General features: G+C 33.5%; 2 protein-coding genes across 3 annotated transcripts in view; one reads left to right on the forward strand and one right to left on the reverse strand.

Annotated features, from left to right (window-relative positions):
* Positions 1 to 27,393, forward strand: part of LOC119074935 (connectin) — a 109,963-nt gene that overhangs the window by 1,690 nt on the left and 80,880 nt on the right. The gene's annotated exons all lie outside the window — the stretch shown is intronic.
* On the reverse strand, positions 20,423 to 21,447 carry LOC119074936 (high choriolytic enzyme 1-like). Its single transcript, XM_037181328.1, has 2 exons — positions 21,038 to 21,447; positions 20,423 to 20,978 (listed from the first exon to the last, which is right to left on the reverse strand). The coding sequence occupies exons 1-2, from the start codon at positions 21,300 to 21,302 to the stop codon at positions 20,455 to 20,457; spliced, it is 789 nt and encodes a 262-aa protein (XP_037037223.1). The 5' UTR covers positions 21,303 to 21,447; the 3' UTR covers positions 20,423 to 20,454.

The raw sequence follows: 27,393 nt of genomic DNA on the forward strand, positions 1-27,393 counted from the left end.
GCTTTGAGTGTTAAAACATCCCATCAAACTGGTGTCGAAACAGTGGACATTTCAATCTTGTTATCGATATGGAAATCCGTCGTATTTCAATTCTCGGTGGCACAAAAAAGGAGTTTCCTGTCTGTATAAAATGAAATTGAACACCAGATCGATTATACACACATCTCGTAACACTCGATGTTATTTTCCATAATTACAATTTATTAACATAATCTCGTTTCATCCTTCGCTACAGTCACTCAATACTCTTTTCTTAATATAGACCCACCTCACTTTGAGTTCTTTATAAAGGCATACGTTTTAAAACCTGTGCCACGTTACAAAAGGAAAACAAAATCTTTCTTGGCTTTTATTTTTAAGTCGCATAAGGGCACTTAAAGAGACTAGGCCGAGTGTATATCTTGGATATTAAATTACATCCAGGGACAATTTTGGGCAATATTATTCCGATATTTACTTGAATGTTCCTAGATTTTCCTTAAAATTTTCCTAAATAATATTTCTTGAAAAAAATATAGGAGAAGCCCCGTTCAGTAGGGTAAGCGTACCAATCCTCAGACACGCCCAAATGCTCGGACACTTTGACATTAACTTCTTAGCTCAACAATATTGTGGATGACTATCCTTCATTTGTAATTTGTAGTTTTCACTATCGATTGATCCTAAAATTTTGATCGTTGAAACAGTGACACCTCGTACAGGAAAGTGTAATTTTCTACCTCAAAAATAGTTTGTGAGGTGATCAAAACCCCTCCCTTTTCTATTTGAAAATTACTTATATTTTCGGGTGTCCGGTTGATACAAACCGGATATTTGGTTTTGATTCAGTAGTCGCACTATATGGAAAACATATTAACTGTCAAATTCAACATATCCCATGTTAAATACAGCAAAAATGATACCAAAATTGTGTGACCCAAAAATGCTTTGTCAATTGGAATTGCAATGGTTTTATCTATTCAATTTAGTGTTTTCACTTAATTTTACGGTATTTCAATGATTACCATTGACTTTTCATATTTTATTAGGACCCTCACTTGGAATAAATGTCATTTAGCATTTAGAAAAATGTCAGGATTTGACTCATTCCAAGTTAGCGTCTTAAGAAAAATCTGTGAAATTTTTTAACTTAACTAGCGTCCGAACATTGAAAAAGAAATGTCCGGGCATTGGAAAAAAGTGTCCGACTATTGGATTTTCATGTCACGTCGAATGAAAGTGTTAATTCCCTACACTGCAAGTCAGGATCTTATGCCGGAAAATACCCTAAAATGTTTGTCCCAAAGTTTGTATGAAATGCTAAGAAAAACGGAATTATTTGTCCCAATATTTTGCTTGTAAACACGATAACTTGAGTAATTATCAACTAATTACTAATTTTATTTTTTAATCGACGCAAAATTGAATTCCTGAGTTTAAGTTCGAATATGGGCCATGTGTGATTAAGGATCTGGAAGTTATTCCAGAAAAACAGTATTTTCCACTGTTGGAAATTCAATCAATCGAAAAAGATTACTTTGATGGAATTATATTTTGTCGTTTAGTTATCCATCTATCACACGCCATGACATAAAATATTTATAAAATTTTATGAAAAACCATTTTCTGAATCGTAATTCAAATGTATGGAATGACAATAAAAAACAATCAAACAGAAAACTTCAAAACTCGCACGAGTGTGAAATTTGCGACCAGAGCGAAGCGAGAGCCGTAAATTACACGAGTCGTGCTACTTTATTCATGATTAAAGGTTTTGTGAATGTAGTAAGTACCGGGGGCTTCCATTTTGTACATAAGTGTAAGGGAAGAACGTCGACCGTCTACCGTACTACTTTATATTGTACCAAAGTGAAAGAGTCCTCTTATCGTTCCACATTCGCATCTTTTACTTTTGATTAGCGTTAGCAATAAGACTATGAAACTGAATAATAGACAACTTACACGAGTGGGAAGTTTGCGGCCAGAGCGGAGCGAGGGCCGTAATTCACACGAGTCCTTGTCTATTTATGATTTATTGTTGATTAAAAATCTGTCTGCAAATTTACAATGAAATAGAGAACAGGGAAAGTACATTTCCAAAGAATTTGTACTCAAGCGAAGGTTTCTATATCAGTTACTTGATGTTTCGGAAGTTTAACAACGGAAAATAAAATTAAATTGACCGAAAGGTGGGGCCTAGTTAAAAATAATTCGGAAATAATTTTACAATAGTTTAATTAGTGTAAATAAAACGAATCTTAATTAAATTTAAACAATTTAAGCAAAGTCGAAAAATAAGTTAATCGCCAGAGGATAGGTACGCCTACCCTTCATTTTGTTATTAACTCGGATTTCCTATGACCAAGATGTTCACTAGTGATTAGGCCTACACTCGTTACGTCCCTTCTTCAGATAGAAATTAATAGGTGTAGAACACCCCACTTATCAAATACACAACTTATAACCTCGGAAGTAATATGCTATTCCATTTTGAGTCAGTGACTTTCCAGCCATTACGCGGAACATTAATTACTTTCTTCTTTAACACTGTGAATTTGTACCATTAGTCGTCACACGGCATAAAAATGACCTGTGCTGTACAGTGACCATTTGTGTAAGGAAAAATGAGGTTCTGTTAAATAAAATATCGGAAAATGTAGTTGAATGTGAATGGTCACTTCGTTTATATACTATCAATTTACCATCAAATGCACCGATGCATGATTGGTTATTTGCATAACATAATTGATAAGGTCTTAATTTGGATGCATGCAATTTCAAATTGGTGGTTTAGCTGCATACGATAAGAGTGTGTTGGTGTGAAGTAATAAATCGATTGGAAAGGGATTCCGTCAGGTATTTTCACACTTACATGCGCACCAGCTCACTCAAAATTGCTGCAGTAAAATATACTTGAAAATAGTTCAATATACACAAGGTAAGTACGTACACCTACGGCTATGTTGGAATCAACTAACAGTAATGCTAGACGAGCAGAAATTCCATTTGTCGACGATGTTTTCGATGTTTCAATATTACATTTTGTTATACAAAGTTAAGTGACATTTTCAGCATATTTTCCGTTCATATAACAAAACTGATGGCCACAAGAACTTCAGCAAATTGTTTAAAATGAAGAAATGTTCTGGGAACTGGAACGTTTAATATGTTTCCCATAATTGAGTTCGTATACCACTGACGGCAAAGAACAACATTTCTTCCGCACATTTATAGGACAACTAATTTTCCCTTCAGATAATCTTTAAATTAATTATTCTCTTTGAATAAATAACATTCGAACAATAATTGGCGATAAGCTATCTACATTGTTCAAATACATAAGCGCCAACGCCATTCTAATTTGTCCTGTCTTGGTAAGTAGGGTAGAGCTTTTGTTTAAACATTTCTATGGTTCGAGTCGTTTTTTTGTGGTTTCAATCAGGCATAAGAGGATCTGTTGAAGATTGACAACCAAAAATTATATTTTCCCAGTAAGAAAAACGTTAGTTTTAGCTGGTGGGTTGCCGGTATTACTCGTGATTTTTTTGTGTTTTTTTTATTAAAATATATTCCAGCGACTGAGTCTCTTGGTTTACCAATGTAAAGTTTCCTTTTACAAATATTTTAGAGCAATTTAACGTTATGTCACTAAAGTTTTCACGGATTTTTGTTATTGGGATAAGAAGAACTTTTTAAAATATTTAGCAATTTTTGAGAAATTTCAAGATTTTTAAGGGACTTTAAGAACTAAACACTTAAAATTCTTCAAAATTCAAAAATTAAAGAATTTCAATTGATTTTAAGGGCTAGAGTTTTGAATATTTTATCTTGTTCCTCATCAGATCGTTTTTGTTGGAAAATACCCTTAATTTAAGGAAATTTCGAATTACAATGCCCTGCAATAAATTTCGACCAATATAACGGCAACTCTGTTAAATACAGTGGTAAAATGATAAAAAATAACGTTCGAGCATTACCTTCCGTTTACTATTACTTAGAATGGTCGACTATGTGTTGCCAAATACTTTACAGACATTGTAATTGGAAAATTAAAAAAAAAATCTTCAGATCATTTAATTGCCGTCACGACATACTGATTAACGTAAGCCAATATAAACTGTATCATTAAATTTTCAAAATCTTTCATTGCCCAAAGGCGGTTAGTCGAAACGACATACTTAAAAAAATGGAATGCAATTTCATATTGTCGCATAAAATCCAACATAAAATATTCAAACGATTTATGAGCTTCAACAGTAGCGAATAAAGTAAATCCCAACCCAACGATACGCGCCACCATCATTGCTTTAAAATAGAAAACAGTTTCTATACCGAACCCGTATACTGATTCATGCACACAACTTCGTCAATGCGGCATTAAGTTTCGAATGAAAAGTATAACACTGAAAATCAGAGAGATTCTTTTTTTGAGGGCACTTTCAGGGTAATATACTTAGGCCACATAATTCTGATTAAAAATTTATACGACACAAAAGATTGTGTAATATCGAAGATAGATCCGGTAGAATAGAATGCCGGATGATGAAAAGTATTGGTCATTCGGTCTTTGTCAATCATCATTACTTAACACAAAATAAGACATTGTTCATAATAACAAAACCAAACACTTTCACCATATCAGAGCCATTTCAATGATATCGCTTTTAGGCAGATATTATACCCAAATCATCACTTCTATTTATATACGCAGTGCTTTTCTTCTTATAAGACACACCATTTACACAATACGACAGCCCATCAACCATCAAATAAGATTTATTTAATTGATAACGTGTGATCAAAATAAGGTCCTTCAGCACACCGCATATAGAAAATTAAACAAGAGTCGTCGTCTTTGTGTCATATCCTTTAGAGTATAAATATGTCTGGTGGAATGGGTGGTTCGGTTAAACAATGCGGTTTAAGTTGGAAGATATGGATGACTGATATTTTGGGGTTTTGATGGTTTCCAATGTTTCTGTTCTGTTCTATGGTTTTTGTATATATATTCCGTTGTTGTAGTCGTTGGATTCTGTGTTTATACAGGCACAATTGGGACTATATTTACACCTAGAGGTAAAAAGGGGATTTAAGCATTTTAGTTAGCTTGGTTAGCAAAATAAACGATATAATATTCATCAATGCAAACCGGAAGGGATCATGAATCATTTTGGACAAGTTTCTGAACATTGGAATGGATGTACATAACTGGCGCTATTGTATAACAGAAATATCGTTGGGATCAGGTTTTACTCATTCACAAAGATGTTGAACTAAAGACGTTCCATTAGTTGGACGAAACAATTAAGTTTTGTTTTCCTCTTTTATAAACTTAAACAACTTAAGAGCCATTGTCGTCATATAAGACCAATATACCTCAAATTACTCGACTTCACCTATTAATACGAATTTGTTATTTTATATACGATACACGATACGTACAAGACGTCCTTTATTGTTCCCAGCATTCATGCAACTTAAGACGAAGCTGCTCGATGTGAAAAACAGGTATGGGAATTAGACATATAAAGTGCAGTATCATTCACAAGTGCAGAGAGGGGACATATATTTTGCTGGTTTGCTGGCCAGGATTAACGTTTTTGATATTCGAACTTTGTAGCAAATTGCTGTCAAAGTTGCGGCTATTGTGTACAATGTACCATGTCATCAAGATTAATCTGTTGTGTATGAGCTTGTCGTATAATAAAGGATATCATACAATCATCGTACCGACATTCTGGATATATGAGATATTGACGTCGGTAATATCGATGTCTTATGAAAAGAGTATTTTATCTGGCAGAGGCATGACGCCTTCGAGTATTCCTGAAACATATAGCTTAATAACTTGGATTCCATTGTTGAAACTAAATTAACATTAGATGTCAGTGTTGTGGAGTGTTGTGCGATAAATTTGACCATTACTTGGTAAGTTTTTACATTGGAATGTGAGTTGCGGGAAATGACCAGGAACATATTTTCCGTTTTAGCTTGTACAGATTATTAATTACTTAGTTCCAACTTTTAATTCATTGTTGAATCTAAGGTCTAATATTATGATCCGTTCAAACAATTTAAGGCAATTGGAACCGATTTCTTTAACAGTAATTTGGCCCCTTATTTTGCGTGCAAAGGTGAAAATTTATATGAGCAAGTCTGACAACTACGTCGAGCAAGCCTCTTATTTAATTTCGGATGACTCTTCATCGTATGCATCGTATGTTCTTTGACATTTTTGACACTGTTGACATTTTAAAAAAATGAAATACCTTAAGAGTGAATTATTTATTGATGATTTAAAGGTTCTAAAGTTTTACTTTTTTTGTTTGGACGATTTAATGAAACTTGTTGTCCGTTCCCATGTACCAACAAAGGATTGGGATAAGGGACGGGAGACGTTCAAAATTATCGATAATATCAATCAAAAGAAATTATCGATAATCGATTAATCATATCGTTATCGATAATTTGATAATTATCGATAATTATCAAAATATCGATATTTTGATATTTATCTGAAAATTCATGATAATTTACCGATATATCGGAATACATCGATAAATATCCGCTTTTCGGACCAAAATATCAATATATAGAATTATCGATATCTTGATAATTATGATTATCGCCCATACCTACTGAACATGTTAATTCACAATTAAAATGAATCGACTGTATAGACACACAGATAAAAATATGGACCTAGATCTAAATCTTTTTGGGATTACCAGTACGCGACCGAATCTTTTTTAGAATTTAAATTTAATCCCCTCAGGGATTACTTGAACTTATCCCCAAATAATTAATCCCTAGAGGAATTAAATTTTAATCTTGGAGGCCCTAACGTTTGACGCTTGTTTACTATGTGTTGAAACGAAAATCTCATTTTAATCTGATCAAAATGTTTTTTGCAGTGCACTTCAGTCTACGATCTTACCACTGCTGCAATTTGTTCTTAATCCCAACGTGGCTTATTGTGAACCGTTGTTTCAAAGAAACTAATTCCTCGTGGGATTAAAATTGTGATTAAAATGCAAATTGCCATATGGCAAGATCGTCACTTTAAACCTCGATATTTTTTCATGATTTTCATTTTTATATTCTCCTGTAGTTTCCTTACCATTCTTTATAAGTATTTAACCATTTAAATTCAAAAATGTCTGTTTTCCCATAGTAATGTGAAATAGTTCTAATTGTATCTATACAAACCGACTGAAAATTTCTATTCTGAGCCTGGTATTGTAAGGCAGAATAAACCATCGGTAGTACCATTGAAACATTTTAACACCAAATAAATGTCCGTTTCAATTAATTTTTCTCACATAACCATATCTTGTTCGTAAATCGTGTTCGAACTAAATTAACACAAAAGTGTGATTTCAAGACGATTAAATTATAGACGGAAAATTCTAAGCAGCAGTATCATCGTTCAATCCTCAATATTATTGTTTAGTCCTACTTTTAATCCCTGAAAGAATTAAATTTTTTCAATTTCTGGCGAAGATTAAAAATCTAATCCCAAAAGAATTACTTTTTGAAAGTAATCCTCTCGGGCCTAAAAATTGTAATCCCATATTTTTATCTGTGCACTTATTTCCAATTAGTTCGTTATGCTGTTTTACTGTATGCTCGAATTGCTTAAGTGTACCGAAATTATTAAATGATATCAATCGTTAGATGGTATAAAGCAAAGCAATAGCACTGTGACACGCTTTCGGTACAGTGCACCAATTGATAAAATTAGCATAGAAACGGAAACTATGAGATAGGTACGTTAATTGAAAACATTAAACTGAGTGTGATTTCCAAATAATGTTGAATATGTGGAACTTTCCGCCTCATTTCTGGTATAATTAACTTCAAACGAAAAGCACAATTCTGATAATTAAATGTAAACTGATTCTGGCGCTCAAATTATAAACGAAAATAAATATTAAGTCAGTGCAAATACTTATTATAAAACCGAAAACTTTTAGCAGCTCGCAGCAAAGCTCTATGCCATCATCGTAATATCTTATAAATAATTCGAGGATTTATTATCTTCGCTTTATCTAATCTCTTCTCGTATATACACACACCGGTTGTAACATCTACACTAAACTTCGAAAAGTTAAGACATTTGATACTTATTTATATGTAAATTGCTTACCATAAAATGTACTCCATTTCCACGTTTTCGGCTGTTACGTACGTACATATATATATACATACAATTCACATATACCTGAAGGTGTAAAAAACTACTTTCATATCTTATTACACACAAATAACACATAACGAAACTATATTCTACTTGAAATTTCTACAATTTATTCGTATATACTTTTACCTCCAAAGCGTATAAACAACGTACAATTCCGTATACATTTTCCATGCCACTGCCATACCAAATAGCTTCCCCGTTACCTAAACATTGTACTAAAACTTGAAACAATAATATAAAATATGCCGCTTAATGGTGTTTTATGTAAGCTATTTTACGGATGTTGTGTAATAAACTACCGACCCTTCTGAACCGTTCCGAACATATATTTGTAACTTTTGCACATAGCCAGATCACTTCCATACACAAAGCAATTGTGGTGTAAATAGTATCATATATCCCTGGTACAGAATCAACAATACACATAATATCCTTTGCTTGCAAATTTAATTTAATTAAAAAAAAAAGTGGTAGAGGAAGGAGAGAACTTGTTAAATAGAAAACTTGCTAACAATTTTCCCAACATATTTAATACCGGCGGCGCGGCGGAAGCTAAGATGTGAGGTAACGTGGAAATTATACTTTTTATTTTAAAATATTTTCTTCTTTTCGGAAAATACGGACAAACTTTAGTGTTTTTTATAGCTGAAACCAGCGATAAGCACTGTAAAAAGTCTGATGGTATGCGGCAATATATTCTTTATTGCAATGTTTAAAATTGCAGCAGAAAAAAAAAACAGTTTCGAGAGACGATTATCCTGTTTAAGTTTAAATATTTTTCATTCAAAAAAACATTTTCATAAAAATTTCTGTAAAAACTTTTTAATTTTCGCAATTTTTTCATATTAATTATGATAATGGTGTCTGCAACAATCCCGGAGACAAAAAAAAAATTGAGAAAAATGTAAGGGGAGATTCAAGTAAAACGAACAAAGTTAGAAACTTGGTGCTGATTCGATGTCTCTTTAACCCCCCCAATCAACTTAATGTCGAGATAAATGTTGTCATTCTCCGGAAATGCATGACAAATATAGTGCATCGAAGTCTAAGAGACATATACTGTGGGTTGAGACTGTGGAATATAATCAGAGTTGTGTGGGCCGAGGTATTTTAAAACGAAGGGCGCGAAGATTAAAAATTCTAATAAAAAATTTGTTTTATGAAAACTTGGACAGTCCGACATTTTCGGGCACACATCGAGGCTGAGGTATGAGCGCTAAAAAATGTGTCTGAAAAAAATACTCACCTCTTGCATTGCAAAGTTTAAAATAATAATAATAACTAACTCTATCGCTTGACCCCCCAATCTCCCAAAAATTTTGAGAGTGCTGTTTGAATAGCACCAGAACGATTGTAAAAAATTACTAAAAAAAATGGATGTGATTTCATTGCTTGCAATGAAACTTACCCAAAATTTATGCAAATGAATCTGACTCAACACATTTTTTCGCAAGTAGTAATTTCACAAATGTACATTCGTGCATGAACTTATTTCAATTCGGTATGTTTCCCATTGTCAATTTTCAACAGAGAACACTGCTGTCCAATTATTATTTTTTTGTTGCAATTGTTTCATTGATATTTATAAACGCTCAATTAGTCTATATTGCACGAAGTTTTTCCTTTCGCTCCCTTCCGCTGATAAAGTGTAATTGAACATCGATATAATTGTTGGGAAAAATATAATTTTTTTGCGGTTTGTTTTTGTTAATTGTTTTTTTTTCGTTATTTGATTGATTTTAATGGATGACAAAGTCAAAAAAACACCATTTTCTGATGCATAATTTATGCACAGCCCCGAACAGTCATATTCCGAGAATTGTTTGTGGTTAATCAATCAAACATAAAATTTATAAACAAAAAAAACAGTGCTCCCACCGACACTTCTATGCATTCAATTCAATGCATCAATATGAGGACGCTGTTCAGGTTCCGGGTTCAGGTAATTCAGGTTACAATCTGATCCGACCATTTTCTGTTTGACTTGACAGGAAGATCTAGGAGCGAAAGTGTGATAAAAATAAAGTGTCCATCTGCAAAGGCTGCAAAGACGATCTAGTAAGATACCGGAAAATTTCCTAAAAGTCAAAAGTTTATGGTCAGGTTTGTGTAAACCTTTCAGTCGGCTTGACCCGTATTATGTCAGCTGGCAGACGTGTTAAGGTAAAATGGGTCGACGGCATGTTTCACTTTGAGTGACGTGGTTTTCCTAAACTATTTTTCTGACAAATTTCTAAATCACCAGAAATACGCCTGCATAATAGGGGTCACATTGTACAAACCATTTTTTTTAGTTTTATTTCCGTGCACCATAAAAAAAGACAACTTTAATTGAATTACTGACATAACATTTAAAGTGCATCATTTGCCCATCTGCCGTTACACTGAACCTATAATTTTCCGAAATTTACCCGAAAATAAATAAATGAAATACAAGTTCTCAAACTGCAGCATATTTCAATTATTATAATATGTATAACAATTCCGAATATTAGTTGTTGTTAATACTTGTTCTCTACCACAATTTCATATTAAAAGCCAACCACCGCAATATAGCCTCTACAATAAAATGTTACCCGCACATAGTTCGGTCGTTTATTCACTGCTGCTGTGTTCCATAACATTAAATCATTTTCAGCTTAAATTCATTTAAATTGTGCTATGGCAGTATAAACGTTGAGACACAACAAACTTAATCTAATGAAAATATTCATCGAATGAAATTTATTAAGTGCATTGACACCAATACTATCAGAGAGAAGTACACCGAAGGAGTCAGTGATGGTGTACGTTGAGTGAAATTATTTGAATAATCATTCTTCAACAATTGGGACTTTGATCAGCGGGTAAACACGAATAGCCGGTGTGCGTAGTTGATATAAAGAAAATATTAGTTCACATGCTCCATCGTATTATATACGTTGTTGCAAAGGCGCTGCAAAGTTTAATTTAGTTTAATGAGTAAACTTGCAATTCATGCGATACAACACTCTTGGTTTTTGATAAAATAATTGTGTTGACCGCCGCTAGCGGAACTGTTGAATACGTTTAATAGTTTACCAATCAAACTGTGCAGAATATAACGTTACGTATGGTACTAAGAACTGTGAAACATAAATTATTCCTCTCCTCAATGGTTCGATATCAACAGTAATAAATCGCCACTTACGAGCAGTATCTGCATGCTACAAGTGATTTTTAAAGAATTTTTTACTGAAAAATGAAGGTAAATGGAAAATCTATTACATTCGAGTTCAATGGACTAAAGACGAGGTAGATGAGAAAGTGGTAATGAAAAACGAATTAATTTCGGCCTCACCTTACCCATTCAATTCCATTGAACCCATGCTTGAAGTCATTAGAGCGTCAACCCTCAATAAAAGTCAAACAAAATGAACGGAATGGTACGCAAAAATATAATGAAAATAACTTCGAGTTCACGAACTGGCCTTCAGAACGACGGAAATAACTCAATACATGGTGGAACACACAAAATCAAACTCACGTTTACAATTTTAAAAATAAAGTAGCTTTCAGAGCCATGCCATCGAACTTTTCCGTTCACCTTACCATGTATTGAATAACACACAAAATCTGAGAAATTAGTTTCTTATTCGGTTTATATCTGAAAATGGTCATCCCTTTCAAAAAGTTCCTTTGAATTGGATTTTTTTTTTGATGTTCGAATTTATTACTCAGCTGCGATGAGTGGCTCTTAGACCACATAATGGCAGCAAAGCTCTTAAAAAGTTTATTTCACCATTTACAATTTCGCTTTTATATCTACGATATGGTCATACAAACTTATCCAGCGGAATGATTTCGGAAAGCATCCCGTATTTGAAAACTCAAACCAAACGAAAAACGAAAGGAAAATCTTTTCATTTGTCGGTAACGAAGATGGAATCCATTTATTTAATTTTTGAAAGCGGTTCTCGGCTCACAATAAACGCATAAGTAATCACTTTTGCCGTATTTGTACACCTACATAATTCAATTAAAAGCCAAGGTGACTTTTTCGTTGTTTGTGAACCATTAAGCTTTGTTTTAGCGATTAAGAATTTTTGTTTTCCTACGCATTAAAACAAATGTTAAATATTAACCGTGTTATGTTCAATGGATTACGTTTAATGGAGGGTAGTTAGGAGTGCGGTCACGCAACACTTTTAGGTTTGTTGAACATTCATGTTGTTAAGTCTGGCGAAATTCAAGTGTTGAAAGGTTAAATATTTGATGGAATCTTAATTGGCTTAAGAAATTACGCTACTTTGAACGTTTAGTTTGTTGTTTGATTGTTCGTTCATATAGTCCTAGGGGCTATTCATAAATGACATCGAACGTTGGAGAGGGAGGGTATAAACAAAAATCAGATGCAGTTGGAGGAATTAAACAGTATAGAACGTCCAGCAACAAATTAAAGCATTGTCAATTGAAAAACTAAGTTGATCTGTCCCTCAGGGGCTATTACTGGTAAATTAATTTACCGAATTTAATTTACCAAAGTTCATTGAAATTTACCGAATATTTACTGAATTTATCGCAACATAAATTCGGTAAACTTCAGTTAATTTTGGTAAATTTCGGTATATTTTGGTAAATGTCAGTAAATTTGGTAAATAAATTCGGCTGACGTCACTTGTAGATTCTCTTTTGAAGAGGGTAAGCGAAATCGGACCACATAAGACGATGGGGGAGAGGAGTGCCATTAGAGAACATCATTTATGAATGGCCCTTCGCCTTCATAATCTATATATACAATTGAAATACCTTACTTAAAGTTTATTCCACATGAATGTACAGCCTGACATTCAAGAACATTTTTCAAGCTTCTCTCGATACTTCCTGGGTCATGAAGCTCTGAATTGGTTTCGGATTCTTGTCAAAAGAACTTAATTAAATGAAAGCCCACGAATCTGGTTGAAAATTTTATTAAAATATTGCCAGAAACAGTTCTCCATCAATTGGAGAGTGTAAGCTCAAGCTATTCCTTAGAGACAAAACAAAATTCGGCTCCTTCCTCCTTCTCATAATCATAGGCAAAGTTTGAGGTCAGCAAACACACACATATTACGGTACACCTTTCGATTTAATGTTTTCTTGCAATTAACCAAAATTGATTAATTTCCCTCGACACCGAAATGTAAATAAACTAATACACTGCGTTGACACAACCAAAAACCTATCCATTTACCGGTCACGCTGTGTAAAATTTACCCAATACCCATATCACTGAGAGGGAACACAACATCGTATATCGTATATCAATGTTACAGTGGAAAGTGCGGGAAATCACAGTTTCGGACAGATTGAATGAACTACGTTTCGAAATAAAATTCTACTTAACTTTTGACACATCGTAATTTTTGACATTTGCGACGTTATGGATGTGTTCCATTCATAGTTATAGATGGTTCGATTTTCGTTTCTTTACGAGCGTTTTTGACTTTTGGTGATGTACCAATGATGGAATTATATTTTAAGTTTCATTGGTAAGAGCTGTAGATTCCCGCAGCTCCCGCAGACCACATTGACATACAACCGCCGAATCGACACATAGTCCCTCGTTCGGTCCCTAGATGATATATAACACAAAGTAGATACAAACAATTATCTTGGCTTGTTAGTTCAGGAACATTTTTTTTTTCGTTTTGTTTAGTGTTGTTAGGCAATAGCGTGCACGAAGGGAGATTTATATAGAGGAGTAAAAAAAAAACATTTTATTTTCTCGTCGCTCAGTTGATGGAATTAAAAATAAATTTTCGGGAATATAAAGAGCGAAGAAAAATAATGCTAAATCTTTGTTGTATTATTTATGGTGAAAATGATTCCATTGTGTGTGCTCAGTGAAAAGTGTCAACAAAGTGGATAAAAAATGAAAGTTTTTTTTTTGGGTGTGCATGTTGTTTTGTCACAATTTCTGGGGATTATAAACTGATTTTTTGTTGTTTAAATAAATTATATGGGGATCGTGCGACTTTTTATGTTCGGTTTTTTTTTTTGTTATGAAACGAAATCAGTCTACCTTAGGTGATTATAAAGCTGTTGAAAAAAAAATGAAATTATTACTTTGTTAAAAGAAAATATACCGAACTCACAGCTGGAGTGCGTTTCGTCATTATACAAAATTTTCACCGAATTCGTTTACGTATTATAAATACGATGTTGGTACACAAAGTGTCGATCGATATACGTACCTATACAATTTATTCACTTCACCGCCTTAATTCTCCTTCCGTCATAAAACGTTCTGAATAATTTTACAGACGGGAGTCGCACATTTCATTTCGAAATATTCATAAATTTGATCACAGGAACTTGAAAGCTTTCGTTTATCATAAGGATATAATATCTGTTACGAGAATTCTTCAGAAGTCGAATGAAATTAAGGGAAATTAATTAGACGATAATAAGAGGGATGGAATAGCTCGATTCCATTTTTCACTTTACAGTGAGAAATACTGAGTTTTTGCCTTTTTCACTCATTGACGGAACGAAAAGGAAGCCTTATCGTCCTAGAACGCATTTTTTAGTTTCATCTGTCAATGAGTGAGAGGCTGAAAAGGATGAATTACCTTCGGCTGAAAGAATCGGTAGCCTAATGAAACCTCGCTTATTCAAGATAATGTTTTTCAGTTTCATTTCAGTCTCAATAGTATTTCTATTGGCAATGATTTATTGATTTATTTGAATGAAATGTAATTTTGTATGTTGATGGCCACAAAAATGCATTTAGAAGAAGAACTCCTAGAACACCGTCTAATAAATCTCTCATTGATGATTTAATTCTGTTTAGTTTCACTGAAAATCTTCGAGACTTTGTATATAAAATACTCCGGTAAAATGAGCGTATGTTTTCAATAAAATTTGAACTCGTGTGGATTGCGGCACTCGCTTCACTCTGGCCGTAGACTTCACACTCGTTAATTTTTGTTCTATTTATTCGGTTTTGTTTGCAAGGCAAAGTCACATAACAAGAAAAATACTATTTAAATAAAATTCTGTAAACAACATCAGCTTGTTCGTTAGACCAACAAAATCTATCTTAGAACCTAACCTCAGGAATTAATTCAATTCTGCGTCAAACATTTTTTTTTAATCGGTTGACCTTTGCTCCAGTTATCGTGTTAACAAAGAGCAGAAAAGGCTTCCTTCGAGAACTACCACTAGATGGTTGAACCTATACCACCCATGTTCGAACTTGACCTGAGAATTTCAATACTTCGTCAAATAAAAAAAGTTTTTGAAAATCTGTTGGACTTTGCTCCAGTTATCTTGTTGACAAAGAGCAGAAAAGGCTTCTTTCGAGACCTACCACCAGATGGTTGAACCGATACCGCCCATTTTCGAACTTGACCTGAGGATTTCAATACTTCGTCGATTAAAAAAAAGTTTTTGAGAAAGAAAACATGGTAAAAGATAGAAAAATTAGAGATAACGTGGAAAAATTAGAGAAACCCTAACTATACTGACACTACAAATTGTCGTATTTTTACCCCAAATGTTCTTTCAAAATCGTAATGACATGTCGTGACACCTGAAACGTTCAAATACTCCAAATCGTACCAATACCCCAAATCGCCCTGCCAACAGGGATCATGATTCCTGTCCACTTGAAACACAATGCAATTTCGAATTAGCTTTGATTTGGTTCCACTAGAATTAAAATGTGTATGACCTAGAATGACGATTTTTAGGAATATCTCTTAGAATTACATTTCTCCCGGAACCACGACTCTAGACGAATTGTGGTTAATCGTAAATTATGGGTCTAGCTCCAGTAGAACGGAAGTAAAGCTAGGTGAACCCAAATGTAGATAGGAAAGTTTTATCATAATTGTAAAACAAAATGTTTTCAGAACCTAACCGTAAGTGGCCTCATTATTGAAATTGTATTAAAGAGTTGTCGACTTCAAATTGGAGGTATCAACTCATTTTCATAGCAATTACTTGATGGTTACAAATATGAACTATTTGTTATTGCTACAAATTATTGCTTGTGATTCAGTTTATTTGCATCTACCCCTTTTCTCTTCATTTTTTTTAAAAGAAAAAGTTGTTTAGGATAGATAAAGCGCTAATAGAGGATAAAATTGAGGTTAATGCGCTAATTAAATTATAATTTCGATTTAAATAATGCAGGCTATCGCAAATCATAATGGTAACAATATGTATGTACATTCAACACATAATGCTGTTCGGTGTTTTTGTTCATACATATAAAATGAACCATTAAATATTCTCAAGTCGAACATATATGAACTGAACCGGTACAAATCAATTTTATGAATTTATATATTTTCCTATATATGTAAATTATCCCTGTAAGAGTATTAATTATTCAGTGCAGCCGTAATTTCCTTAATGTATTTTCGATGAAGTTAATGGTTGATTTATTTAATAAATTATTATCGTAACATGCGTACGTGTATTGTACGTACACCTCATGTATGTGGTTAAGATAAAGTTTGATTGATTGTAAATGTTATAAATCGGCATTATATGTTCGTTCATACATGTACATTTAGTACACGTTCTGTTAAAGCTGTCTTCGTTGATATGGAAAGCCTGACGAATACATGAAATCAAATCTTTTGTCTTGATCCATTCATCAAATAAAGTTAAGGTTTATTTGGACAAGATATTCGTTGAATATCCTATGTCTACAGAGAAAGAGAAACAGAATTACCAATGCTTTTTTAGTAACGTACTCCATGCGAATTTAACAGGCCCGGATTGGTCCTGTACATTCGAGCGATAACTTTTAATTTTTTGTATGAGTAAATGACAATGATCGGATTTTTACACATTTTCTTGATACAACTCCTGAAGACATTTTTCGCAATTAAAAGTTCTAAAATAAGTACATTCGGAAAAGCTTCAGGAAGTATCAGGTGAAAAAAGGTCGAAATGGCTACTTGTATACCAAAGGGAGAAAATAAGAAATTCCAACAAAAGCGGTAGTTTGCGGTCAGAGCGAAGCGAAACATCAATTTGTTTCACCAATTTTCAAAATCAAAACAAAGTGACAGTTGCAAAGAGAAAAAAAACTCTTGTTCACTACATGGAAGGAACAAGAGGTGAGAAAATCAAAATTTTCTCACCTGGACTGTCATCAGATAGAGCGTTAACAAATCTCCATCTTCTCACCTCATTTAAGTGGAGAAAAAAATGTATGACTCAATGGAGGTTTGAAAAAGACTCCGAGCTTACGAAAAGAATGGACAAACATTCAACCTCCAAAAACAATGAAATTGCAATTTAGCTTGTGAGTATATTTTTAGCCAGAATGAATTCATCGATTCTTACACCTGGGAATCATTGCCTTAGTAAGGAACATTGACGCAAGGCAAAAAATTTAGAAATTGTTTAAGGAATAAGGAACAATGAGCTGTATGAGCTGTAACATATCGGAGCTATCAGCGTCACCCTTCCACGGTACCAATATTTTTATAGGTAGGAAATGAAGGACTTGCGCCACCCCTTTCTCTTTAAAGATGTTTTTGTGTGACTTAAAGATAGACAAAATTTATTTTCCGTGGCTGCTCAGTTAACTAAAACGATCAATTAAAATTTGAGTTCAATGGGTACACGAAGTTGACTGTAATCTTGAAAGATTTCGTTTTGATTCGAATTAAATATTCTTTTTCGTGCATTACTTCAATTATTTTCGACGAAATTAAACGTGTCTCGTTAATTATTCATTGCAAACTGAAGGGGGGCTATTAACACACTAAAATCTGTTTCAAATTGGAGATTTATCGCATGATTACGCGTACTGACCCTCACACAATTGATGGGTTTGTTCCATTTAAAACCGCTAAATTTTACAACCTGTGTGTCACGATATCCAATAATTGCTAGCAGCTTAGCTTGTTATGAAACAATTTTGAATTTTTAACGATGTGTTGATTAATTAGAGCCCTAAATATTTTCGTTTAATACTCACATTGATATTATGGTAAAAACAAATGTTTGACCATGTGTTCATTCTCATACGGTTCCAATTAATTATTTTGTTATTCGATATCAATAACAGAATCGAGGTATTTTAGTACTGAACATTTTCTCTGTTTTTGGATTTGTATATATAGATTTTCTAGTGAACATGAACATTCCAGCGTCAAACGAAAACGCTCAAAATGCCGTAATTTGGATAAAAAAGAATTTCCAGTGGAAAAAACAAAAGAATTTCCAGTAATTCTTTCGCTATGTCATTGGATGAAATTGTTTTTCTTCCGAATTACGGCAGAGCTGGAGTCACCTTTGTATGAAGTACAATGTACTACTGCCGTAATTCGAAAGAAAAACAATTTCCAATGAAATAACAAAGGAATTACCGAGAATTACTGGAAAGTCTTTTGTTATTTTTTTTAATCCAAATTATGGTAGACCAGGACTCGATTTTCATTTTTTTTTAAATTAATTTTTGAAAATTTCAAAGAATTTTTACAGATAATTCTTAGAATTCCTAAAAATTCTTAAATTTAGGAATTTTTGGAGACTAAATCGCCCAAAACCACTTACAGTGGAGGTGTGACGCAAGGCCTGTTGTCCACTTACAAAAGAACTGATATCGGTGTAAGTGCAGTTGACGAGGAAAGCACGCGATCAATAAAAATTTTAGCCGAAAAATTTTAGAAAGAAAATTATTTTAAAAAAAAGTGCCAAAAAAGTAAGTGTTTTTGGGCAATATTAGTACTTTTGTAAGTTTTGATTTTTTAGAATTTGATCGCAGATAATATACAATCATATTGAGCAGTTTGAACGAAAATATTCTTCTTACAAAACTATAACACTGTCTTTCATCTCAACCTTCCAGCTTTCATTTGACGAAAATCGAAAATTTTACTAAATTCAAAAATTTGACGAAAATAAAAATTTGACGAAAATAGAAAATTTGACGAAATTTAAAAATTTAACGAAAATTGAAAATTTGACGAAAATCAATAAGTTGATGAAAATCGAAAATTTGACGAAAATAGAAAATTTGACGAAATTCAAATATTTAACGCACTTAAAATGCTCATAGCTCCAAGATAAGCAACTTTTTAGGAAAACCATGAAACACGCGTCGACTATGATCTATAACTCTATAACTTTGTCTTTTAAACGAACTTTCTATCTGCCATATTTTCAACAGCTTAAAACCCTCATAGCTCCGAAATTATAAGCTTTATGAAAATTCCTTCAAAATAGCTTCTTAGAATTACGTCCTTGACATACCCAGAAAATTTCAGCCAAATCCACCGGTAAATTCAAAAGTTTCGTTGTAACAAAGTGACAAAGGAACAAAGGGACAAAGGTTGGTGAAATTCATCTATTTCAAAATGTATGGAAATCAATTTCTTCATACAAATATTCAAGTTTTGAAATTTAATATCTCGGCCAAATCTTAACCCTATGGGGCTTGTGATAGCTCGTTGAACTCGTATGGACGCCTAGAATAAAATAAGTGGGAGGTAGTAGGAGCGGAGGGGGAAAAGTCAAAAAAGTTGTGTATATGTTCCTCAGTCCTGCGGAAAAAAATTTTTTTGACAAATTTTTCAGTGTGAACTGACTTGCGTCACGGCCCTTCACTAACGTAGGTCAATGATTCTTAAATATTCTTAAAATTCCAAAAATTAGATGACTCAGAATTTTTTTTAGAAATTTCATAGAATTAAAAAAAATTTTAGACCTAAAACTCCGAGCTATGTACATGTCCATACACACACTTCATATCAGGATAAGGATAAGGATCAACATACTCAAAATATGAAGTTTGAAAAATTTGTCTAATTTGGTTTGTCTTCTGCACATGCTATAAACTTAAAAAGAAATGATTTTCAATCAAAATCGTTCAGTGCCATGTATTTACATCTTAGCATAGAGACCGCAACAAGTACGTACTATATCAGAATGTCTCAATTTCAAAATACAAGATTAGATAACAACAGAAAATACATTCATAAGCGTCTTCCGTACTCTAAAGACAATTGATTCTATTGCGAATATTTGATATTATTCGTTAACACATCTGATAGGTGTCCCAATCACATAACGAATAGTTTCTGCTGCTATTCCTATCTGATAGACGAATGCATGTTACATTTTATTAAGATGAACATTATTGAAAATTCCATCTCATCGGAGCCATGGTAAGCATACCTTCGGTTAATCGAACCAACGACATAAGATAATGGCACAACATTTTGTCTTGGGTTTATCCATTCATATCATATAACTAAACAGGAATCTTTACCTGAATTCAAAGCAATTTCTATTTCCATCAGTTAGTTCTTATGACAATTGTACATTCGATTTAATCGTAAGGCATCATTTTCGCTCAAATACGGCGAACCAATTTTCTCGGTGTAGTATGCATTATGTGGCACGATCACATCTTCGCCGTTATAGGAAAACGCCCATTTTGGATAGTGCATCACTGACATTAGATCGTACGGTGTGCCAAAGTTGTCGAACCATTGCGGATCAACTTTGTCAAAGTTTGCGTAGAAATCCGACAAAATATTTTCCCAATGAATTGTCACGTAATCGTCTCGATCAATATGATTGTGCATATGGTCGTAGCCTAGAGCATGTATCATTTCATGAATTGGAATACCTTGTTCTACACACCCGGCTCTATCCAAAGACAGTTCCTGTCGCCCTCCCACTCTTCCTAACCACGACCAACAACCATTACCATCAATAATGTCAACGTAATCGTCTTCTGTTGTTCGATGGACGAAACGAATGCAGGTTGCGTGCTCAATGATCGTTAGCTCTTTTTCTATCGTTTCAATTTCTCGTTGTGCTGAAAGTGTTGATGTGGAACGTAATAACTGTAATTAAATTGAAACATATGCGTCATACAAAACCCTTGTGTATAGCTGATTGTGTATGGAACTATCACTAAACCATTAGCATTAGTTGGCCACCGAAATCCTTCCCATGTCCAACCAGTTCTTATTTCACTTTGACTTATTGAATGATTGTTCCCAAAAATGATTTTCTGAGCTTCGTTCAATTTGATGTCACCCTGATACTTATCACCAAACATTCCAATTGTCGATGTTCCAATTGGGATAGAAGCTCCATGGCTTACGAAAAATCCGAACAACAGTATCCAAATTTTCATTTTGCTAAAAATGAATCACCAATTGTTTCGGGAACAAAGGCTCAAATTGACTTAGTTTCAGAATTTGTAAATTGAAAATTTTATTAGATGTAGTAGGAGGTAGACCTGTCACCAGTACAGGAATTATCTTCTTTTATGATACGGAAATTCAAAATACGTTTAATCAACAGAAATTTATTTTTCGCTCATTTCGAAGATTAAAAGACAATGCGAGATAAAACTGAATTCATTTACACAGAGCACAATGTACGGTTTGGCTGAATCTTTTTCGGATGAAAAGACATTTTTCTGGAACATCGTTTCCATGTTTTTGATTGTTCTTGACGATCAACGCACTATTGGCACTAACAACTGAAATGTAAGAAAATAAGGGAATGAAGTTGGACAGTGTATGCGCGCCTCAATCGGTACTTTATTAAAGATTTTACACGCTTCATGATACGAAAGCAGACGAAGTCACGCGCCGAAAGTTATCGGAAACCATAGTTTTTTAGTTCTCTCTGAGCAGACCTTGTAAATAGGTCTAGGGATATAGATGATGTTTTACTCGCATGCGACCTGTTTTGAATTGATGTATACGAAGGCGGAGCTAACTATCTCACTTTCTTTTGCTCTTTTTGTTTTCTCTGTTTTTCGTATCAAAAAGCGTGTAAAATTGTGTTCATCATATGGAGAGAACACACTCAATCACAGTATGTGTGTGAATTCGTATGCCACGAGAATTTTTTTTGCATACGCTATGTATGTTGCGTCTCGACTTCGTCTCGATGAAATATACATACTTATGGAAAATAGTTCTCTCGGCATACGGATTCACACGTATACTATAATTTCGTGGTTTCTCTCCTTATGATGAAAATAACTATTGCCACCAATACGAATACATTACAACATATATCGCTTTCAATGATGTAATGTTGTTGTTTTGCATTAAAACAACAATAAATTTTAAGAAAAAACAATAGAGAAAACTCATACTGCCAAACATTACGTATTTCGAGTCGGGCGACACATTTTTTGCCTAATTCTGTACGTATTTTCCAGTCTAGTTATGTTCTACAATAACTACTGGATCCAAAGTTCTTTTATTGACAACTTTTTCGGTTGTTGGTAGCACAAGAAGTTCAAAATTACACTCACCTCAAAATAATTAGCAATATTCATGCGTCCCACATATGCTTCCCTTATAATCGGATTTACTGCATACACGCGCATGCGTAGACAAGTGTTACGATTGGATTTAAAAAAAGAACAACCAAAGATATTAATTTATTGCTAACTGTTTTGAGGTAAGTGTCGGTCACAAATAGCTCGTAAAAAAATGTTTCACTTTTAGTAAGTGGTTTTCTTGAAATTCTTCGATATCGCCAGAAGCCAGAAAGGGTTGAGTACACTTAAAAGTTTATGGAAATCATTTTCTTTCTTTGCCACTTGCATTAATATCTTTTTGAAACAGACAAATATCTAGGTCAATTGTATAATTACCTTCTCATTGCCAATTATGCATATTTATTGAGTTTTAATAATAATTCTCGTTCTTTATACGACTGAGAAAAAGTACTTACCATTCTTTGGCATATTCTTGGCGAATTAATTTTGTGTGCAACTTGAATCTCGTTCTTTATACGACTGAGAAAAAGTACTTACCATTCTTTGGCATATTCTTGGCGAATTAATTTTGTGTGCAACTTGAATCTATTAAAATTAATAAGAAATCCTTTTCTTCTTTCCATTATAATTTTGACCCACTTCTCCGGCTCAATCTCGAGTTAATTAATCAAAGATTATTATTTTTCAAAAATCAATGGGACACCTCAATGAATTCATTAAAAACTTTACCAATTTATATTGCCCTGAAAATACACCAGTGACTAATTTATCGGTTTACTTTGTCTCATTTTCTACTTTATTTTTTAATTGAATTCGGAAGAAGATGAAACTTCTTTAGTTTGTTAGTTGGTTATCACTTATACATCCGTAACACTGTGTAACAATGCTCTAATTTTGCTGTATAACAATAACAAACAATCCTCAATTAAACGGGGTGGGAAGTATATAATTATCCACACGAAACATTATAAATGAGGATGAGCATGTATATAGCAGCATTTTATCTCGCAGCGATAATTAAAACGAATACTCGAGAAAAATACCGAAAGAAGAAATAAATATCTACAATTCAGACCGTGAATGTGACAGGATGTTTCTGGTTGAATGATTTTTGTTTTGTTTTGTCTAATGGATTTTGATTTGTCTTATTAATTATATGATCTTTATTAACGAGCTGTGAGTGGATTGTTCGCCTCCACAACAACTAATCATAGTAAATTGATTTGTTTTAATGTTTAATTTGTCTATAGCTGGAATTCTCTAGCGAAATCAACTAAATTACGTTGTTCAAACGGCGCGATATAAAGAAAATTGGTTTTGACGAATGGCTCGTATTCGATTTAATTCACTTAATAAATTGTGATTGAGTATGTAGGAAAAGTTCTTGCAGAAAACAAAAAAAAAAGTATTTGCAGAAGTCAGAGCCAGAAAATCATTTAAGTTCGGACAAACTTATATAACATTAGAAGTACGTTTTACAGGCGTTCGTATTCAGAAAAGGAATTTCAATCAACTGTTACAAATACCATTTCTCCAGCCATCATTTCGGAAAAATTTCATTAATTTCGCCGTCTTTACGAACCAACTTTTTAGACGAATCACGGAATCTAAGCCACCTACTCAACCGTCCAAATTTCAGATCGTACACAAATGTACGCGTAAATGCATTATACCCCCGAGATTTTGAAATCATCTAAAGATTATCTAACCATTCGTGTGGCCTCGTTGCAACCAACGCTTCTATCGTTGATTTTACTGCATTTTAATCAGGGACTATTTTCTTAAATTTTCCCACATATTTTTCCATTATTTTTTTTTATTAAGAGACAGGATGATCGTCTGAGACAATTTGTGAAAATATGGGAAAATGTTTTCCCACAAATAGTCCCTGACTTTAATGATATCAATCTATGCTCTCAAACCACCATCTACTTTAATTGGCGCTATGAAACGAAGAAAACTTTAATTGAATCGACACTATACAGCAAAATGTTGACATAATTAGCTGTGCATACAATATCGTCGCTATTATTTGCAGTGTTCCAACCCACACTCAACCACTCATCGCCTTTATAATAGAATCGGAACACATTTTCCATTCCACCCTTAACTGCACAATAATTACATAAAACACTTTTAGTCTTAACAGCCAGTGTTGATCTAAAAATAGCAAACAGCCTAGTTTTGCATCATGTCTTTGACTAACATCTTGTATTTATGTGCATCGTTTATATAAAAATAAAAAGCCATTCTCACATAATAGAATTTTAAATCATTCCGGGCTGTGTGTTTGTTCGAGGAAAAAAGAACCCAGTTCTTCGCATCAAAATAAAATAACATTCTGCTAAGGAAAAGGAACGTAAAATGTTATCTGAAAAAATTTAAATTTTCAACGACAATAACTCCCTCGAGTACGGTAGAAGAAAATGATTAAAATACGGAAGAAGAAAAGAAATGCGAAAAAGGGATTGTATAATATCGCTTCGAGGAGAGCGAAAGGGTTAAGGATTTAGGGTTTCTTTTGTTTTACGATCAAATATCATTGAATGGGTGCAGTAAAACGAAAAAAATGGAGTGTTCTTTGGCAAATCGTACGAGATGTAAATGAAGCTGGCTGCCTTTCGATATTTACATTTAATGAATTTCAACACAGGCCAATATTGTTCAGTTTTTATGAATACTTCAGACACCATCAACTCGATTTTATATTCTCCATATTTCTATGGCTACGAGAAGAGCCTGGGAGGAGAAGGAATGCTGTTTATAAAGATGTCAGCGTAGAGTCATTTCAATAGATGAATTTCTCAATTGAAAATTAATGTTTTCCTGCTCATGAAATTCAAATTAATTTTCCAACCTTTTCAATTCAATGGATTGAAAGACACCAATGACATTATGTCTTTTCGTGTGTAGAAGAAAATCAAGATTTAGCAGATTGCTTTACAAAAGGAAAATTCTTTGTGTTTTACGGACAATCCCATTTGCACATATTTAATTCCAAACAGCCGAACCACCACCATCACGATGATAGTGTTTGATTTTCAACCAGAAATGAGCATAGTACTTTGCTGTATGTAAATTTTACCACTTTTCAATGACATCAGTTGTAAATTCGTATTTACATAGTCGACAAATCCCAACACTATTTCCGGTTCACATACTTACTATCGGAAATGATTGGATGAATTCCACTTCAATTAAAATCGAGTATACCAATCGTTTAACCAATAATTTATTACACGTAGTGAGTGTTGATCGATAAATTCATATTTGAGTGGTTCTTATAAATGAGGCCCATATTGAATTATTATTACTAACAAAGGCAAAACACACATTAACTGTCTAGTGGATGTACGTCAGAGTGGAGGATGTTCAATATCAGGCAACTTGAACAAATAAATCTCGTGAATTTCTCTATCAACATTGTTCTTCATTTCTTCAATTTGTAATTGAAGGAAACAAACTTTGTTCAGAACCAATGCAGCAATTTTATTCTCAATATTCTAAAATGAAAAAGTGCTTTGTGCCACCGAGAATTGAAATACGACTCTTTTCAGCACTAATTTTAGTGTTGTAAAGTGACTTATTTCAGCACCCGTTTGATGGTATATTTCAACACTCAAAGCAGTGTTGTTATAGAATTTGTATGATTTATTACAGCATTCGAAAATTATGATTTTTTGGGCATTTGTCTATTTCAATTCTCGGTTGGCACAAAACATGATGTGTTACACGTATTGTAATGCGATTTTTTCAGCACACGACCCAAGTTTTCCTTACGAGCGGAGCGAGTGCTAGTTCAGCTAGTGCTGAAAAAATCAACATTACAATACTTGTAACACAACATACTATTATCACACGGTGAGCTTGAAAAAACTTTTAGTCGAAAGTATTTACACATGGGATTTTTTTCCTGAAATGAGTCTAACGAAGGTCCCAGCATTCTATTTATGTGGAAATTAAAATCGCCGAACTGTATCTTTTTTGATGAAGTGCTATTTTTCTGATGAAAATGTACCCCGACGAACTTTGGCGACTTTTGCCGCCTGTGAATTAAATGTTTTTCGATACAATCAATCATTTTTAGTTAGTCCGAGGCCAGAGCTCTCCAACCATACCATGTACGACACATACCGAGTGGAAAAGGTTGATCTGATACCTCTTTAAATGTGTTGAATACGCCCTACTCGAAAGTACGAGAAAACCATCAAAATTCTAGTGTTTTCTCGGTTAAATTGTTAATGGTTTAGGTTGATTATGTGCTCTATGATTGGTTTTGAGAGACTATAGTTGAAATATGATTATATCAGGGGACGAACTCAGTTTCTAAATGAAAATTTATTGGATATGCAATGCAAACTAACAATTCAATTCCAACAAGGATAATATATTTTCCAGAAAGTAACGAAAAACAAAATATAAAAAATCATATTTCTTAACTACAAAACAAAAATCAAAGTATAACAGTTCACTGGTTCAGATGTGTAAAGAATTGAATTCACAAATAGACTGTAATAATTTTTTAGGGTAAGCTGAGTGACTTTCATGTACTTTATATTTACTCCACACAACTTTAAACTCATAATGTACGGACTCCATAGCTTGTTCAGAATAAAAGCCTAGAGCTCTCTGGTGTTTTAAACAAAATTCCGGCACATGATAAAATACAGCCATTGTGGTCATAATTTTCGATATACAATTGTTGTGCTGAGAGATATTTTATGATTTTTGTACCTTTTTAAACACTTTATAACATTCTTTTCAGGTAAAACAATCATTTCATTCAATTTTATTTTAGGGCTCGTTACTTGTGTAAGTTTTAAGATAATAAAATTAACAATTTAACCGAGAAAACACTAGAATTTTGATGGTTTTCTCGTACTTTCGAGTAGGGCGTATTCAACACATTTAAAGAGGTATCAGATCAACCTTTTCCACTCGGTATGTGTCGTACATGGTATGGTTGGAGAGCTCTGGCCTC

The sequence above is a fragment of the Bradysia coprophila genome, unplaced genomic scaffold (assembly GCF_014529535.1).
Source record: "Bradysia coprophila strain Holo2 unplaced genomic scaffold, BU_Bcop_v1 contig_151, whole genome shotgun sequence".
Lineage (NCBI taxonomy): Eukaryota > Metazoa > Arthropoda > Insecta > Diptera > Sciaridae > Bradysia > Bradysia coprophila.

What these genes read in the sequence shown, in the direction of transcription:
- LOC119074936 (XM_037181328.1), bottom strand. Translation starts at nt 21,302, where the DNA reads ATGAAAATTTGGATACTGTTGTTCGGATTTTTCGTAAGCCATGGAGCT. An exon ending in CAGCTATACACAAGGGTTTT is followed by an intron (nt 20,979 to 21,037) that starts GTATGACGCATA and finishes CAACACTTTCAG; the next exon opens with CACAACGAGAAATTGAAACG.